At 47.8% G+C, this 17,852-nt stretch overlaps 1 protein-coding gene across 3 annotated transcripts in view; it reads left to right on the forward strand.

Moving 5' to 3' along the window:
• FXR2 (FMR1 autosomal homolog 2) overlaps nucleotides 1-17,633 on the forward strand; it is a 27,439-nt gene extending 9,806 nt beyond the window's left edge. For all 3 annotated transcript variants that reach the window (XM_032280440.1, XM_032280441.1, XM_032280442.1), the window contains 14 exons: nucleotides 1,669-1,740; nucleotides 1,844-1,992; nucleotides 2,415-2,508; nucleotides 3,707-3,823; nucleotides 11,422-11,592; nucleotides 13,769-13,847; nucleotides 14,181-14,290; nucleotides 14,524-14,610; nucleotides 14,874-15,096; nucleotides 15,314-15,511; nucleotides 15,601-15,801; nucleotides 15,896-15,991; nucleotides 16,198-16,298; nucleotides 16,940-17,633. In XM_032280440.1, the coding sequence (XP_032136331.1) occupies nucleotides 1,669-1,740; nucleotides 1,844-1,992; nucleotides 2,415-2,508; nucleotides 3,707-3,823; nucleotides 11,422-11,592; nucleotides 13,769-13,847; nucleotides 14,181-14,290; nucleotides 14,524-14,610; nucleotides 14,874-15,096; nucleotides 15,314-15,511; nucleotides 15,601-15,801; nucleotides 15,896-15,991; nucleotides 16,198-16,298; nucleotides 16,940-17,035 (1,794 nt within the window). In that variant the 3' untranslated portion in view covers nucleotides 17,036-17,633. The remainder of the gene's footprint in view (nucleotides 1-1,668; nucleotides 1,741-1,843; nucleotides 1,993-2,414; nucleotides 2,509-3,706; nucleotides 3,824-11,421; nucleotides 11,593-13,768; nucleotides 13,848-14,180; nucleotides 14,291-14,523; nucleotides 14,611-14,873; nucleotides 15,097-15,313; nucleotides 15,512-15,600; nucleotides 15,802-15,895; nucleotides 15,992-16,197; nucleotides 16,299-16,939) is intronic.
• Nucleotides 17,634-17,852: the final 219 nt, after the last annotated feature.

Genomic DNA, 17,852 nt, shown 5'->3' on the forward strand with positions numbered 1-17,852 from the left:
TGGTCTTGATCTCTTGACCTCGTGATCCACCTGCCTCAGCCTCCCAAAGTGCTGGGATTACAGGCTTGAGCCACCGCGCCCGGCCAATCCTCTGATTTTTAATTAGTTCCTTCCTCTGGTTTCCCGTATCCTTGGTTTAAGATGCATCCTGACTATTTCCTTGTGTTTTTTTTTTTTTTAAGAAAAGTTTTCGTTCTTTTTTTTTTTTTTTTTTTTTTTTTTGAGACAGAGTTTTGCTCCTATTACTCAGGCTGGAGTGCAGTGGCACCATCTCAGTTCACCGCAACCTCTGCCTCCTGTGCTTAAGAGATCCTCCCACCTCAGCCTCCCAAAGTGCTGAGTTCAAGTGATTCCCCTGTCTCAGCCTCCCAAGTAGCTGGGATTAGAGGCCTGTGCCGCCACCACCACCACCACCGGCTAATTTTGTCTTTTTGATAGAGATGGAATTTCTCCATGTTGGTCAGGTTGGTCTTGAATTCTTAACCTCAGGTGATTTGCCCACCTCAGCCTCCCAAAGTGCTGGGATTACAGACATGAGCCACCACGACCAGCCAAGTTTTCTTTTTCTTTTCTTTTCTTTTTTTTTTTTTTTTCCGAGGCAGAGCCTGGCTCTGTCACCTAGGCTAGAGTGCAGTGGTGCAATTTCGGCTCACTGCCACCTCCACCTTCTGGGTTCAAGCACTTCTCCTGCCTCAGTCTCCTGAGTAGCTGAGATTACACTCGCCTGCCACCACGCCTGGCTAATTTTTTGCATTTTCAGTAGAGATGGGGTTTTACTATGTTGGTCAGACTATTCTCCAACTCCCAACCTCAGCTGAATCTGCCCGCTTTAGCCACCCAAAGTGCTGGGATTATAGGCATGAGACACTGCACCTGGCCGTCTGGCCAAGTTTTCATTCTGTTGCCCATGCCAGAGTGCAGTGGCGCAATTACAGCTCAGTGCAATCTCGACCTCCCAGGCTCAAGTGATCCTCCCACCTCAGCCTCTTGCTTAGTTAGGACTACAGGCATGCACCACAACTGCCTCTTTTTTTTCTTTTTGAGACAGAGTCTTGCTCTGTCACTCAGGTTGGAGTGCAGTGGTGTGATCTCGGCTCACTGCAACTCTGCATCCTAGGTTCAAGGGATTCTCCTGCCTCAGCCACCTGAGTAGCTGGGAGTATAGGCATGTGCCACCATACCTGGCTAATTTTTGTATTTTTAGTAGAGGTGGGGTTTTACCGTGTTGGCCATGCTGATCTTGAACTCATGAGCTCAGGTGATCCGCCTGCCTCCACCTCCCAAAATGCTGGGATTACAGGCATGAGCCAACGTGCTCAGCCTTTTTTTTTTTTTTTTTTTTTTAATGGTAGAGATGGGGTCTCACTATGTTGTCTAGACTGTTCTTGAACTTCTGTGCTTAAGAGATTCTCCCATCTCAGCCTCCTAAAGTGCTGGGATTATAAGCGTGAGCCACTGTGCCCAGCAGCCCCAAATATCCTAATGCTTATTCTATTCTTTATGTTGCCCAGGCTGGTCTTGAACTCCTGGGCATAAGCAATCCTTTGTCCTCGGCCTCCCAAATTGCTGAGATTATAGGTGTGAGCCACTGCGCCCGGCCTTCTTATCTCTTTTCTTGATGCTTTTGGATGGTCTTCAATATCTCTTTGATTCTCTACTTTTCTTTAGGTTTATTCCCGAGCCAATGAACAGGAACCTTGTGGCTGGTGGCTGGCCCGGGTGCGGATGATGAAGGGAGATGTGAGTGACTGGGAATGCCTTTGGAGAACTACTGAAACAAATATTTTATTCATAGAAAGTTGCTCAGGTCATCCACAACTTCTCCTTTTTTACCATATGCCAGTTCTATGTCATTGAATATGCTGCCTGTGATGCCACCTACAATGAAATTGTTACCCTGGAGCGACTTCGGCCAGTTAATCCCAATCCCCTTGCAACCAAAGGCAGCTTCTTCAAGGTTACCATGGCTGTGCCTGAGGATCTGAGAGAGGCGTGAGTGTTAAGGATGGTGGGAACGAGGGCTCTCTTGACAGTTCTAATCTCTGGCTTGATTTCTCCCAGGCCTCACTCCCACTTTGCAGTTTTCTCTGTTGTTCCCCTGGCCCTCTAGAGCCCTTCTTGCTAAGAAGACACTCAGTTCCTTTATTTTTCCATCCTTGTTCTTTAAATGTGGTCCCTCTTCTTATTTTCCGAGCCCTGCTCTTTCTCTTCTGATTTTTTTTTTTTTTTTTTTTTAAATAAAGACAGGGTCTCACTATGTTGTCCATGCTAGTCTTAAACTCGTGGCCTTAAGTGATCATCCTGCCCTAGCCTCCCAAAGTGTTACGATTATTGGCTCAAGCTACCATGCCCGGCCGCCCCCAAATTCTTCACTCTTCTGCATTCTGCCCTCTGAGTACTTTTTTTCTCTCCAGCTGCTCCAATGAAAATGTCCATAAAGAGTTCAAGAAAGCCCTGGGAGCCAACTGCATCTTTCTCAACATCACAAATAGTGAGCTCTTCATTCTGGTGAGTTTATTCTGCCTGAATTTCTTTTTTTTTTGAGACAAAGTCTCACTTTGTCACCCAGGCTGGAGTGCAGTGGCACCATCTCCGTTCACTGCAACCTCTGCTGCCCTGGTTCAAGTGATTCTCCTGCCTCAGTCTCCCAAGTAGCTGGGATTACAGGCTCCTGCCATCGTGCCCAGATAATTTTTGTATTTTTAGTAGAGATGGGGTTTCACCATCTTGGCCAGGCTGTTCTTGAACTCCTGACCTCATGATCCACCCGCCTCGGCCTCCCACAGTGCTGGGATTACAGGCTTGAGCCACCGCGCCCTGCCGATATTTGGACTTTCAAAGAGTATATAGCTGTCACCTTACACTTGCTCCCTGCTTTCTATTTTTATTTTTATTTTACTTATTTATTTGTATATTTTTTGAGACAACGTTTCGCTGTTGTTGCCCAGGCTGGAGTGCAGTGCTGCGATCTCAGCTCACCGCGACTTCTGCCTCCCGGGTTCAAGCAATTCTCCTGTCTCAGCCTCCCAAGTAGCTAGGATTACAGGCATATGCCACCATGCCTGGCTAATTTTGTATTTTAGTAGAGACGGGGTTTCTCCATGTTGGTCAGGCTGGTTGTGAGCTCCTGACCTCAGGTAACCTGCCTGCTTCTGCCTCCCAAAGTGCTTGGATTATAAGCGTGAGCCACTGTGCCTGGCCTGCTCTTTGTTTTCTCTCTAAAACAACTTTCCTTTGGTACCCCGATAATGAGCCTTTGTGGGACTCTCCCTTCCTAGCTTCATTTCTTTTTTTGTTTTGTTTTGTTTTGAGACGGGGTCTTGCCCTGTCGTCCAGGCTGGAGTGCAATGGCATACTCTTGGCTCACTGCAACCTCTGCCTCCTGGGTTCAAGCGATTCCCCTGCCTCAGCCTCCTAAGTAGCTAGGATTACAGGCCCACGGCACCACACCTCACTAATTTTTGTATTTTTAGTAGAGTTGGGGTTTCACCATGTTGGTCAGGCTGGTCTTGAACTCCCGACCTTGTGATCCACCTGCCTTTGTCTCCAAAGTGCTGGGATTACAGGCGTGAGTCACTGCGCCTGGCCTCCTAGCTTCATTTCCTAACCCTTTTCCAGGGACTTAGGACTGATTCCCGGTCCCTGGCTCTCCCTCAGTATTTATTCCAAGCCAGTTTTAGTGACTTTCCCATTGGTTTCCTCCCAGTCAACCACAGAAGCCCCTGTGAAGCGGGCATCTCTGCTGGGTGATATGCATTTCCGAAGCCTGCGCACCAAACTATTGCTAATGTCCCGCAACGAAGAAGCTACCAAGCACCTAGAGGTAACTGTTAGCTCCTTTTCCTCCTGCCGAAGGGTATTGTCTTCCTCTCTTCCTACCCTGTCTTCCACCCATGCTCTTGTGTTTACAGAACAAAGAGGTTTTTTTTTTTTTTTTTTTTTGGGACAGAGTTTCGCTCTTGTTACCCAGGCTGGAGTGCAATGGCGCGGTCTCGGCTCACCGCAACCTCCGCCTCCTGGGTTCAGGCAATCCTCCTGCCTCAGCCTCCTGAGTAGCTGGGATTACGAGCACGCGCCACCATGCCCAGCTAATTTTTTGTATTTTTAGTAGAGACGGGGTTTCACCGTGTTGACCAGGATGGTCTCGATCTCTTGACCTCGTGATCCACCCGCCTCGGCCTCCCAAAGTGCTGGGATTACAGGCTTGAGCCACTGCGCCTGGCAACAAAGAGGTTTTTACTGGGCAATTAAACCTGGGTCAGCTATTTTATCTCAGACTCCTCCAGATGGCAGAGCTCTGTCATGTTATAGTGAAATTATTTTCAAATTTCTTTTAGCCAAATTTATTATTATTTTTTAAGACAGAGTCTTGCTCTGTTGCCTAGGCTGGAGTGCAATCTTGGCTCACTGTAACCTCCGCCTTCTGGGTTTAAACTGTTCTCATGCCTCAGCTTTCTGAGTAGCTGGGATTACAGGCGTGCACCACCATACCCGGCTAAGTTTTGTGTTTTTAGAGAAGATGGGGTTTCTCCATGTTACCCATGCTGGTCTCAAACTCCTGGCCTCATGTGATTCACCCACCTTGTCCTCCCAAAGTGCTAGGATTACAGGCGTGAGCACCACACCTGGCCGATGGTATCCTCTTCGATGAAGTGAAATGTTATTTGGAAGCACAGTGCATAAAATCAATCAGAGCAGCTCTGTCTAAAAGTGGAAAGGGGGCATGACTCTTACTTCTACCAACACCCCTAAATCACCTCTGGAAACCAAATTGCTCTGGATATATTTGAGAACCGTTTGGTTTAAAAAAAAAAAAAAGAAAAGAAAGAAAAAATATGAATATATTTTGAGTATGAGAAGGACATTAAAAAAAAGAGAGAACCATGTGGACAATAGGAAACCAATGGACTTGGAATGCTAAGTCTTGTCAAATAATTGTCTTTTGGCAAATATATTTCATTACACTGAGATTTATCTTCTTCGTCTGTGACAGTGCGGTCAGTAGGCTAGATTGTTTCTTTTTAAAAATTTTATATTAAAATTTTTTTTTTTTCTATTTGTTCATTCTCACAACTTAATAGATAAACTAGAACATTTCTTTTTTTCATTTTTTTTTTTTTTTAAGATGGAGTTTCTCTCTTGTTTCCCAGGCTGGAATGAAGTGGTGCAATTTTGGCTCACTGCAACCTCCGCCTCCTGGGTTCAAGCCATTCTCCTGCCTCAGACTCCCAAGTAGCTGGAGTTACAGACGTGTACCACCACGCCCTGCTAATTTTTGTGTTTAGTGGGGACAGGGTTTTGCCACACTGGCCAAGCTGGTCTCAAACTCCTGACCTCAGGTGATCTGCCCACCTTGACCTCCCAAAGTGCTGGCATTATAGGTGTGAACGACTGCTCCCAGCCTCTTTCTTTTTTTTTTTTTTTCCCCCTTTTGAGACAGGATCTCACTCCCATTACCCAGGCTGGAGTAACATGGCTTATTGCAGCCTTGACTTTCTAGGTTCAGGTTATTCTCCCACCTCACCCCCCATAGTAGTTGTGATTACATGCGTGTGCCACCACGCCCAGCTAATTTTTTTTTTTTTAGAGGGAGTCTCACTCTGTTGCCCAGGCTGGAGTGCAGCGGTGCAATCTTGGCTCACTGCAACCTCTGCCTCCCTGGTTCTAGTGATTCTCCTGCCTCAGCCTCCCAAATAGCTGGGATTATAGGCGTCAAGCACCACACCCAGCTAATTTATATATATATTTTTTTAATTTTTAATTTTTATTATCATTTTTAATTTTATTTTATTTTTATTTATTTATTTTTTATTTTAAAGACAGAGTTTCACCCTGTTAGCCAGGATGGTCTTGATCTCCCGACCTTGTGATCTGCCTGTCTTGGCCTCCCAGAGTGCTGGGATTACAGGCTTGAGCCACTGTGCCTGGTAATTTTTGTATTTTTAGTAGAGATAGGGTTTCACCATGTTTGCCAGGCTGGTCTCAAGGTCCCGACCTCAAGTGATCTGCCCACCTTGGCCTCCCAAAGTGCTGAGGTTACAGGCATGAGCCTCCATGCTCAGCCTTGCTGCGTTGCCCAGGCTGAATGCAGTGGCATGATCTTGGCTCACTGCAACCTCTACCTGCTGAGTTCAAGCAATTCTCCCGCCTCAGCCTCCCGAGTAGCTGGGATTACAGGCACCTGCAACCATGCCCATCTATTTTTTGTATTTTTAGTAGAGACAGAGTTCCACTGTGTTGGCCAGGCTGGTCTCGCACTCCTGACCTTAGGTGATTCACCACCTCCCAGAGTGCTAGGATAACATGCGTGAGCCACCGCACCTGGCCAATATTTTGTATTTTTAATAGATAACGCGGTTTTGCCATATTGCCCAGGCTGGTCTTGAACTTCTGGGCTCAAGAGATTCACCAGCGTGTACCTCCCAAACTGCTAGAATTACAGGCGTGAGCCACCACACTCAGCCTAAATATTTCTTTTTTAGGTGGGGGCAGTGGCTCATACCTGTAATCCCAGCACTTCAGTGCTTTGGGAGGCTGAGGTGGGTGAATCACCTGAGGTTGGGAGTTCGAGACCAGCTTGGCAACGTGGTGAAACCCCATCTTTACTAAAAAGATAAAAATTAATTACGGCCGGGCGCGGTGGCTCACGCCTGTAATCCCAGCACTTTGGGAGGCCGAGGCGGGTGGATCACGAGGTCAAGAGATCGAGACCATCCTGGTCAACGCGGTGAAACCCCGTCTCTACTAAAACTACAAAAAATTAGCTGGGCATGGTGGCGCGTGCCTGTAATCCCAGCTACTCAGGAGGCTGAGGCAGGAGAATTGCCTGAACCCAGGAGGCGGAGGTTGCGGTGAGCCGAGATCGCGTCATTGCACTCCAGCCTGGGTAACAAGAGTGAAACTCCGTCTCAAAAAAAAAAAAAAAAAAAAATTAATTAATGGGGCATAGTGGCGGGTGCCTATAATTCCAGCTACTCGTGAGGTTGAGGCAGGAGAATTGCTTGAACCCAGGAAGTGAAGCTTGTAGTGAGCTGAGATTGCGCCATTTCATTCCAGCCTGAGTAACGAGAAAAACTCTGTCTCAAAAAAAAAAGAATTTTTACTTTTTTTATTTTTTATTTTGTGAGATAGCATCTCTTGTCACCCAGGCTGCAGTGCAATGGTACTATCTTGGCTTACAGCAACCTCTACCTCCCAGGTTCAAGCAATTCTTCTGCCTCAGCCTCAAGAGTAACTGGGATTACAGGCATGTGCCACTACACCCAGCTAATTTTAATATTTTTAGCAGAGACACGGTTTCACCATGTTGGTCAGGCTGGTCTCGAACTCTGGACCTCAGGTGATTTGCCCGCCTTGACCTCCCAGAGTCCTGGGATTATAGGCGTGAGCCACCATGCCTGGCCTGACTAGAGTATTTCTATCAGATCTTTTTGAATTCTGACATCCTATAACTATCAGATTCCCTTTTTCCTTGGTGTTACACTATTCTAAATGAATAGGGTGTGTGTGTGTTTGAATATCCATTTCCATTTATCAAGTGAATTGATCTTGTTGGGAGGCTTTTCTCTGTGCCTTTGCCAATTCTGGGTCATGATCATCTTTGGCTTCTGCAGGGATCCTGCTCAGGATCCCTGGTACTAGTGGGTAAAAACTTACCATTACCCTCAGATGATGCAAACTTTATTTTTTATTTTGAGATGGAGTCTCGCTCTGTTGTACAGGCTGGAGTGTAGTGGAGCAATCTGCAATCTCCACCTCCCAGGCTCAAGTGATAAGTGATCCTCCCACCTCAGCCTTTGGTTAGGTGGGATTATAGGTGCAAGCCACCACACCCGGCTAATTTTTTTTTTTTTTTTTTTTAAGACAGAGTTTTCCTTTGTGTCGCCCAGGCTGGAGTGCAATGGCACAATCTTGGCTCACGGCAACCTCCCTGTAATTCTTTTGCCTCAGCCTCCCAAGTAGCTGGGATTACAGGCTCATGCCACTATGTGTGGCTAATTTTTACTTTTTTAGTAGAGACGGGGTTTCACCATGTTGCCCAGGCTGGTTTTGAACTCCTGAACGCAGGTGCTCCACCTGCCTCAGCCTCCGAAAGTACTGGGATTACAGGTGTGAGCCACCGCACCTGGCCTGATATAAACTTTTATCTGCTTCAGTTTCCATAGTGCAGGTTTTCTGATTGACAAAAGGTAGAATATCTAGCTGTCCTTGGACTTGGCTCTATTGATCTGTCTGGTAAAGTGTACTAAATAAACTAAACATAGCCATAGGTGCAGTCTTTTTTGTTTGTTTAATTTTATATTAACTTAAAAAAATAGAGATAGGGTTTTGCTGTGATGGCCAGCATGGTCTTGAACCCTTGGTCTCAAGCAGTCCTCCTACCTCAGCCTCCCAAAGTGCTAGGATTACAGGCATGACCCACACTCTACCCAGCTGCAAAGATTTAAGAACAGGGACATGTAAGGCTGGGCACGGTGGCTCACGCCTGTAATCCCAGCACTTTGGGAGGCCGAGGCGGGCAGATCACGAGGTCAGGAGTTCAAGACAATCCAGGCCAACTTGGTAAAACCCGCATCTACAAAAAAAAAAAAAAAAGAATAGGGACATGTATTTGTTGTTGTTGTTTTCTTCTCAGAATTTTGCTCTTGTTGCCCAGGCTGGAGTGCAATGGTGTGATCTCGGCTCACTGCAACCTCCATCTCTCAGGTTCAAGCAATTCTCCTAACTCAGCCTCCCGAGTAGTGGGATTACAGGCACTCACCACCAGGCTCAGCTGATTTTTTTTTTTTTTTTTTTTTTGCGATGGAGTCTCGCTCTGTTGTCTAGGCTGGAGTCTCGTTCTGTTGCCTAGGCTGGAGTCTCGCTCTGTTGCCTAGGCTGGAGTGTAGTGGTGTGATCTTGGCTAACTGCAGTCTCCATCTCCCGGGCTCAAGCAGTTCTCCTCCCTCAGCCTCCCAAGTAACTGGGATTACACACATATGCCACCATGCCCAGATAATATTTGTAATTTTAGTAGAGTCAGGGTTTCACCACGTTGGCCATGCTGGTCTTAAACTTTTGACCTCAAGTGATCTGCCCACCTTGGCCTCCCAAAGTGCTGAAATTACAAGCGTGAGCCACAGTGCTGGTCCCATGTCCTTGTTTATTGAGATCTTGCGGCTGGGCGTGTGGCTCACGCGAGCCTGTAGTCTCAGCATGTTGGGAGGCCAAGGCAGGCAGATCGGTTGAGGTCAGGAGTTTGAGACCAGTGTGGCCAACATGGTGAAACCTTGTCTGTACTAAAAATATAAAAATTAGCCAGGAATGGTGTTACTTGCCTATAATTCCAGCTACTTGGGAGGCTGAGGCAGGAGAATCACTTGAACCTGGGAGGTGGAAATTACAGTGAGGGGAGATTGTGCCAGTGAACTCCAGCCTGGGTGACACACCCCATCTCAAAAAAAAAAAAAAAAAAAAAAGGAAACCCAGCTGCTGTGTGAGCTTATCTAGAAGATGCTCATAAATCATTGTAGATCTCTTCTCCTCCCTTCCTAAGGCAGCAACTCACTTAGTTTCTTTCATTTTATTATTATTATTATTATTATTATTATTATTTGGAGACAAAGTCTCACTCTGTAGCCAGGTGCCAGGCTGGAGCGCAGTGGTGTGATCTTGGCTCACTGCAACTTCCACCTCCCAGGTTCAAGCAATTCTCCTGCCTCAGCCTCCTGAATAGCTGGGACTACAGGTGCACGCCACCACGCCCAGCTAATATTTTTGTATTCTTTAGTAGAGACGTGGTTTCACCATATTGGCCAGGATGGTCTCAATCTCTTGACCTCGTGATCCGCCTGCCTTTGCCTCGCAAAGTGCTGGGATTACAGGCATAAGCCACTGCACCCGGCCTCAACTTAGTTTCTTTTTCCAACTTTTTCTTCTTGCCTGGTGTAAATCCTTGCTATAATTCAGTCCTATCCAACTTGGAAGTAGAAGTAGTGTATTGTAATCTAGGAATGTCTCCTTTCAGGTTTTTTTTTTTTTAAGATGGAGTTTTGCTCTTGTTGCTCAGGCTAGAGTACAATGATGCAGTCTTGGTTCACTGCAACCTCTGCCTCCCAGGTTCAAACAATTCTCTTGCCTCAGCCTCCCAAGTAGCTGGGATTACAGGCATGTGCCACCATGCCCGACTAGTTTTGTATTTTTAGTAGAGACGGGGTTTCTCCATGTTGGTCAGGCTGGTCTCAAACTCCTGACCTTAGGTGATCCACCTGCCTTGGCCTCCCAAAGTGCTGGGATTACAGGCATGAGCCACTACACCCGGCCTCTATTTTTTTTGAGATGGAGTTTCGCTCTTGTTGCATAGGCTAGAGTGCAGTCACACGATCTTGGCTCACCACAACCTCTGCCTCCCAGGTTCAAGTGATTCTCTCGCCTCAGCCTCCCGAGTAACTTGGATTACAGGCATGTGCCACCACACCTGGCTAATTTTGTATTTTTAGTAGAGACGGGGTTTCTCCATGTTGGTCAAACTGGTCTTGAACTCCCAACCTCAGGTTATCCGCCTGCCTCAGCCTCCCAAAGTGCTGGGATTACAGGTGTGAGCCACCGCACCCAGCCCAAATATTTTTTCTATTTGGTGCTTACAACATGGGATTCAGTCTTCTAAAACCTTTCCTGTCTTTCTGCCCCTAAATCCAGGGGTTCCTCTTAGGACTGATTGAGAAACGGAGTTCAAGTATGGTGTTCTATAGGCATGTTTTCTGTTTTTCTTAACCTCTTGCTTTTTACTTAAGTTGTTAGGTTTTATTTGGGGATGAGTTAATACTCATTTGGTTAAGGTAAGAGTTCCTTACATTTGCATGTACCTTGTGAGAAGTACTTTCACAACAGCCATGTCTAACCCTCTTGCTAGTTTTGAGAATAAGATAAATTGGATATAATCACTTAGCAGATGACACCAGAGGCAGAGTGTGTTTTGTTTAAGATCACATACACAGATATTTGTTAAGGCCAAATCTAGAACTTTGGTGGGTCCCAGTCCAAACTCTGCCCTCATTACCTTCCCTCCCCCTACAAACCAATGGTATTTGGAAGGTAGGAGTGGAATTAAAAGTTCTTGACCTTGGTGGGGTGTGGTGGCACACGCCTGTAATCCCAGCGCTTTGGGAGGCCGAGGTGGGTGGATCACCTGAGGTCATCCACGAGATTGAACTACTGTACTCCATCCAGCCTGGGCGACAGAGCGAGACTCCATCTCAAAAAAAAAAAAAATGTTCCTGACCTTTCCACATAGGTCCTAGTGGTCAGCAGACTCTAGAGTGGTTTTGGGTTTCTATTAATATCATACATTTTTCCTTATTTAAGTTATGCAAAGGGTCATGTGCCTGGGACTGTGTTCTGAGATTCTACCACCATGATTTCTACAGTGACTTTTCCTTTCAGACAAGCAAGCAGTTGGCAGCAGCCTTCCAGGAGGAGTTCACAGTTCGAGAGGACCTGATGGGACTGGCAATTGGGACTCATGGTGCCAACATCCAGCAGGCCCGAAAAGTACCTGGAGTGACGGCCATTGAGTTGGGTGAAGAGACTTGCACTTTCCGCATCTATGGGGAGGTCAGCAAAGGATCTCTTTATTCTGGGTCTCTTAGGGAATAGAGGGAAGAGAGGCCAAAGTAGAAAGCAAGCCTCAGGCTGGGCACAGTGGCTCACACCTGTAATCTCAGCACCTTGGGAGGTCAAAGTAGGAGGATCACTTGAGCCTAGGAGTTTGAGACCAGCCTGTGCAATATAGTGAGACCCAATCTCTATAAAAATTTTTAAATTACCTGGAAGTGGTGGTGCATGCCTATAGTCCCAGCTACTCGGAAGGCTGAAGTGGGAAAATGGAAGGGAGAACCACTTCAGCCCAGGAGTTTGAGACCAACCTGGGCAACATAGAGAGACCCTGTCTTTACCCTCCCCCAAAAAACCACAAAAAGACAAAAAACATTAACTGAGCATGGTGGCATACACTTGTGACCCCAGTTACTTGGCTACTTGGGAGCCCAAGGAAGAGGAATCAGTTGAGCCTGTGAAGTTGAGGCTGCTATGCACTGTGATGGTGCCACTGAACCAACCTGGGCAACAAAGTCAATAGAGTAAAACAAAAAAATAGAAAAAAAAAAAAAAATAGGCCGGGCGCATTGGTTTATACCTATAATCCTAGCACTTTGGGAGGCCGAGGCAGGCAGATCATCTGAGGCCGGGAGTTCAAGGCCAGCCTGACCAACATGGAGAAACTCCATCTCTACTGAAAATACAAAAAATAGCTGGGTGTGGTGGTTCACACCTGTAATCCCAGCACTTTGGGAGGCTGAGGCAGGTGGATCACAAGGTCAGGAGTTCACGATCCACCTGGCCAATATGGTGAAACCCCGTCTCTACTAAAAATACAAAAAACTAGCTGGGTGTGGTGGCGCATGTCTGTAGTCCCAGCTACTTGGGAGGCTAAGTCAGGAGAATCACTTGAACCCGAGAGGCAGAGGTTGCAGTGAGTCGAGATTGCACCACTGCACTCCAGCCTGGGCAACAGAGTGAGACCCCGTCTAAAAAAAAATACAAAAAATTAGCTGAGTGTGGTGGCACATGCCTGTAGTCCCAGCTACTCGGGAGGCTGAGGCAGGAGAATCACTTGAACCTGGGAGGTGGAGGTTTTGGTGAGCCGAGATTGTGCCATTGCACTCCAGTCACACCACTGCACTCCAGCCTGGGTGACAAGAGTGAAACTCCGTCTCAAAAAAAAAAACAAAAAGACCAGATCTCTGTGTTGCCCAAGTTGGTCTTAACTCTTGGCCTCAAGCAGTCCTCCCTTCTTGGCCTCCCAAATTGTTGAGATTATAGGCGTCAGCCACTGTGCCTGGCCAGGGTCCTCTTTTTTTTTTTTTTTAAAGACAGAGTCTTACTCTGTCACCTAGACTGGAGTGCAGTGGCACAATCTTGGCTCACTGCAACCTCTGCCTCCGAGGTTCAAGTGATTCTTCTGCCTCTGCCTCTCAAGTAGCTGGGACTACAGGCATGTGCCACCATGCCTGGCTAAGTTTTGTATTTTTAGTAGAGACGGGGTTTCACCATTTTTTGTTTTTTGAAGTTATTTATTTAATTTGTTTAATTAATTTTTTTTTTTTTTTAGACAGAGTCTAACTCACTCTGTTGCCCAGGCTGGAGAGCAGTGGCACAATTTTTTTTTTTTGAGACGGAGTTTCATTCTTGTCACTTAGGCTGGAGTGCAGTGGTATGATCTTGGCTCACTGCAACGTCTGCCTCCTGGGTTCAAGCAATTCTTCTGCCTTAGCCTCCCGAGTAGCTGGGATTACAGGCATGAGTCACCATGGCCAGCTAAGTTTTGTATTTTTAGTAGAGATGGGGTTTCACCATGTTAGCCAGGCTGGTCTTGAACTCCTGACCTCAGGTGATCCACCCACCTTGGCCTCTGAAAGTGCTGGGATTACTGAGCCACCACACCCGGCCCGCAGTCTCAATTTATTGCAACCTCTGCCTCCTGTGTTCAAGAAATTCTCCTGCCTCAGCCTCCCGAGTAGCTGGGATTACAGGCATGAGTCACCATGGCCAGCTAAGTTTTGTATTTTTAGTAGAGATGGGGTTTCACCGTATCACCCAGACTGGTCTTGAACTCCTGACCTTAATTCATCTACCTGCCTTAGCCTCCCAAAGTGCTGGGATTACAGGAGTGAGCCACTGCTCCCAGCTGGTCTTCTGATGTGGTAACAACTCCCCACTGTTCTTCCTTTAGACTCCTGAGGCTTGCCGACAGGCCCGAAGCTACCTTGAGTTTTCTGAGGACTCAGTGCAAGTGCCCAGGAACCTGGTTGGTGAGTTGGTGGTGTGTATATACAGTTAGTGGTCAGAATCAAGATTCTCTACCGTGATTCTGAGCTTGTATCCAGGGATTGGCACCTCCCTATGGACTCCCAATTTCACAAGGATAGAGAAAACAGTCTGTAATGGGAGTGATAAAAATGAAAGAATAAACTTCTAGGGATTGTAATATTTTGTCCTGTAAAAGCACATCAGAAAGCAAGAAGCAGGAGATGAAGTAAATGGAACTCATAGAGAAGAAAATGAGGCTGGAAGACGTTTTATCAGCTTTATTCTTATTTCCTCAAAAAAAAAAAAAAGTTTAATTCCTCCTTTACCTATTTCAGGCAAAGTGATTGGAAAGAACGGGAAAGTGATCCAGGAGATTGTGGATAAATCTGGTGTGGTGAGGGTTCGAGTGGAAGGTGATAATGACAAGAAGAACCCCAGGGAGGAGGTACGGGTACGGGACAACTGGGCATAGAAATTGGTTTTCAGAAGTAAATGGGATTGTCCTCTGAGGGCAGGGATTGTTCTTTGAGAGGGTGGAATGCGGAAACTTGTTTAACCCTAGTAGATTTAGAGCCCAGAATGATCCCACTGGGCAGGCTTCCCTTGGAGACTGGGCAGGGTCAATCCTTCCATTACATTTTCCTTTCTGATCCATCGTTTCTGCCCTCTGCTCTCCAGGGAATGGTTCCCTTCATCTTTGTTGGCACCCGAGAGAACATCAGCAATGCCCAGGCTCTGCTGGAGTATCACCTCTCCTACCTGCAGGTACCCAGGCCAGGAGAGGAAAGAGCTGGGGGTAGAAAGGGGACTCAGACTGCTGTGGGGATAAACTCAGGAATTTTGGTGCCCTGATTCTCTGTGTAGAACAGAAAACATTTGTGGAAATTTGGGGCTTCCTTGTTTAGCCAGTTATTTTCCTTTTCCTTACATTCCTGAGAGATTAGATATAGAGGGGGACAGTCAGGGTGAAGAAGCATGAAGAAAGGCACTGATTTTATTTCTCCTTTCCACATCTTCTACCCAACCAGGAGGTAGAGCAGCTTCGCTTGGAAAGGCTGCAAATTGATGAGCAGCTTCGGCAGATTGGGCTGGGCTTTCGCCCTCCTGGGAGTGGGCGGGGCAGCGGTGGCAGTGACAAGGCTGGATATAGCACTGATGAGAGCTCCTCCTCCTCCCTCCATGCGACTCGAACCTACGGGGGCAGCTATGGGGGCCGGGGCCGTGGCCGGAGGACAGGCGGTCCTGCTTATGGTGAGACAGCTATGGGAACAGGAGGCAAGGAGTGGCAGGGCTTGCGGGTAGGGGCAGAGGTCTGGATGGAAGTTTGGGGAAATCTGTAATGGAGATGATGAAGAGGTGATTGGCTGGGGGACTTGTGAGTAAGAGGGAGAATTCTTCCAGCTTGGGGAATGTGATGGATCTTGAAGCGGGATGAATGGCCCTGAATAAACTCCACTGTGTTCTTCAGGCCCCAGCTCAGATGTGTCTACAGCTTCTGAGACTGAGTCAGAGAAGAGAGAGGAGCCCAACCGAGCTGGGCCTGGCGACAGGGATCCCCCAACCCGAGGGGAAGAAAGCCGGAGACGGCCAATTGGGGGACGGGGAAGGGGACCCCCACCTGCCCCCCGGCCCACTTCAAGATACAATTCTTCATCTATTAGCTCAGGTACCAGACAGCTGTGTTCATGAATATGGGCCAAAAGGAAAGATGATGGGTACCTGATTGCCAACTCCTCTTCTTCTTTCTCTGACCAGTGCTGAAGGATCCAGACAGTAATCCCTACAGCCTATTGGACACATCTGAACCAGAGCCCCCGGTTGATTCAGAGCCTGGAGAACCTCCCCCAGCAAGTGCCAGGCGCCGCCGCTCCCGCCGCCGCCGCACTGATGAAGACAGGACTGTCATAGATGGAGGCCTGGAATCAGATGGGCCCAACATGACAGAGAATGGCCTGGGTGAGGGTGTGCCTGGGGTCTGGAAAATTAGAGATGGGTAAGAATCGAGGGTGGGAGGTTGGATGTGTGACTCTGGTTTTTACGTACCCAACAGAAGATGAGTCAAGACCCCAACGTCGTAATCGCAGTCGCCGCCGCCGTAACCGTGGTAATCGGACTGATGGTTCTATCAGTGGAGACCGCCAACCAGGTCAGCCAACTTTGGACACCAAAATCCTTCCGCAAAGCTGAGAGAATGGGATACTTCCTACCCTGTGAAAATCAGGGGTTTGGGTTCAGTGGGTATCTTGGGCTGGCTACCAGAATTATCTCAAAGTCTTTTTTTTTTTTCCTTTTGTAATTTTCATGGTTTTCATTGCAAACCATCTCAAAGTCTTAATGTCCTGCCTTCCCCAGTGACTGTGGCTGACTATATCTCACGAGCAGAGTCTCAGAGCCGCCAGCGGCCACCCCTGGAACGCACTAAACCCTCAGAGGACTCTCTTTCAGGACAGAAGGTAGGCAGGCAAGATGTGGTTTACCCTATCCTTTTTTGTTATTATTATGGGTCAGAGGGCACACAAAATTTCACAAAGAAATCTCTTACCGAGGCTGGGGGCGGTGGCTCATGCCAGTAATCTCAGCACTTTGGGAGGCTGAAACGGGTGGAGCACCTGAGGGCGGGAGTTCAAGACCAGCCTGACGAACATTGAGAAACCCCGTCTCTACTAAAAAATACTAAATTAGCTGGGTGTGGTGGTGCATGCCTGTAATCCCAGCTACTCGGGAGGATGAGGCAGGAAAATGGCTTGAACCGGGGAGGCGGTGGTTGCTGTGAGCTGAGATTGTGCCATTGCACTCCAGCCTGGGCAACAAGAGCAAAACTCCATCTCAAAAGAAAAAAGAAATCTGTTAATGAATTGCAGAGGCAGTTGTGTCTGATGGAGTTTAGAATAGTGTCAACTTTGAATGGGATAGAGAAGAATGTGTAGTTCACATTTTCTGGATCCCAAGTAAGAGAGACTGGATCATGGGATCAAGGAACCAACCTCTGGATCACCAGATGCCAGGAGTGCATGGATGGTAGGAAATGTCACCCACCTGGGTTTCTGCTCACCGTGTGCTTGATTTTCTGTTTTCTTTCCCACTTGCCCCTCAGGGTGACTCTGTCAGCAAGCTTCCTAAGGGCCCCTCGGAGAATGGGGAGCTCTCTGCCCCCTTGGAGTTGGGTAGTATGGTGAATGGGGTTTCATAAAACCTCCAGCCTGCATCCCTCCCTTCTCCATCTCGCTTGCTGCCCAACACCATGGCCCTCACGGGCCCAACTGACCTGCGCTGGAGCTGCTCTTATCTAGGGGGGAGGGGGGTGGCACAGCAGCTTGGGTACCCCCCAACCTCCAGGAGCTAGTGGAGGGGTGTGTAACAGGGTCATACCCCCTCCCTCTTGTCCACCCTACCCCCAGGGTAAGGGGAGCCTCTCTCCCCCATCAGACTGGATGTGCCTTTATCCTCTAATGCCCCAATCTCTCTCTGAACACCCCCATTCTCCACCTGTTGGTGGGGGGTGCTCCTTGACCCACCCAGATTTGACCGTTCAGGGGGCCTCCCCTGCTATCCCTCCTCCCATCCTGTACCCCCCATTTCTGGGGCCTCATCACTGTGGAAGACGGGGATAGTAAGAGATAAGTGGGTGGGAGGCACGGGGAAGGTTTTGGAGTAGAACCAGGGGTGTGTATGAAGGGGGGTGACAAGGTCCCCAGGGGGAGGGGACCAACCTTGTCTGGTGGATGAGAAGGCGTATTTATTTTTCACTGTACAGTATTTAAAAAGAGAATAAAAAAAATCCAAATGGCTCTGTGGCTCCTGTGCCGCCTTTGTCCCCAGTATGGTCCATCTGTTTCTTTAGGACTGACCTGCCCTGGCCCCTGGCTCTTGTTTTCTGTTCCTCCACACCTGACGTCTCATTGTCTCTTGTCCCAAAGATGGTCTTACTTCTGGGAATTTCTGACATTCCTAAACTTCCCAGGTCCAAGTACTCTCTCCTGGTCCAGAGGAGGGGGTCTTGTGCCTTA

The sequence above is a fragment of the Sapajus apella genome, unplaced genomic scaffold (genome assembly GCF_009761245.1).
Source record: "Sapajus apella isolate SASKATOON/1434 unplaced genomic scaffold, GSC_monkey_1.0 scaffold12, whole genome shotgun sequence".
NCBI classification, from domain to species: domain Eukaryota; kingdom Metazoa; phylum Chordata; class Mammalia; order Primates; family Cebidae; genus Sapajus; species Sapajus apella.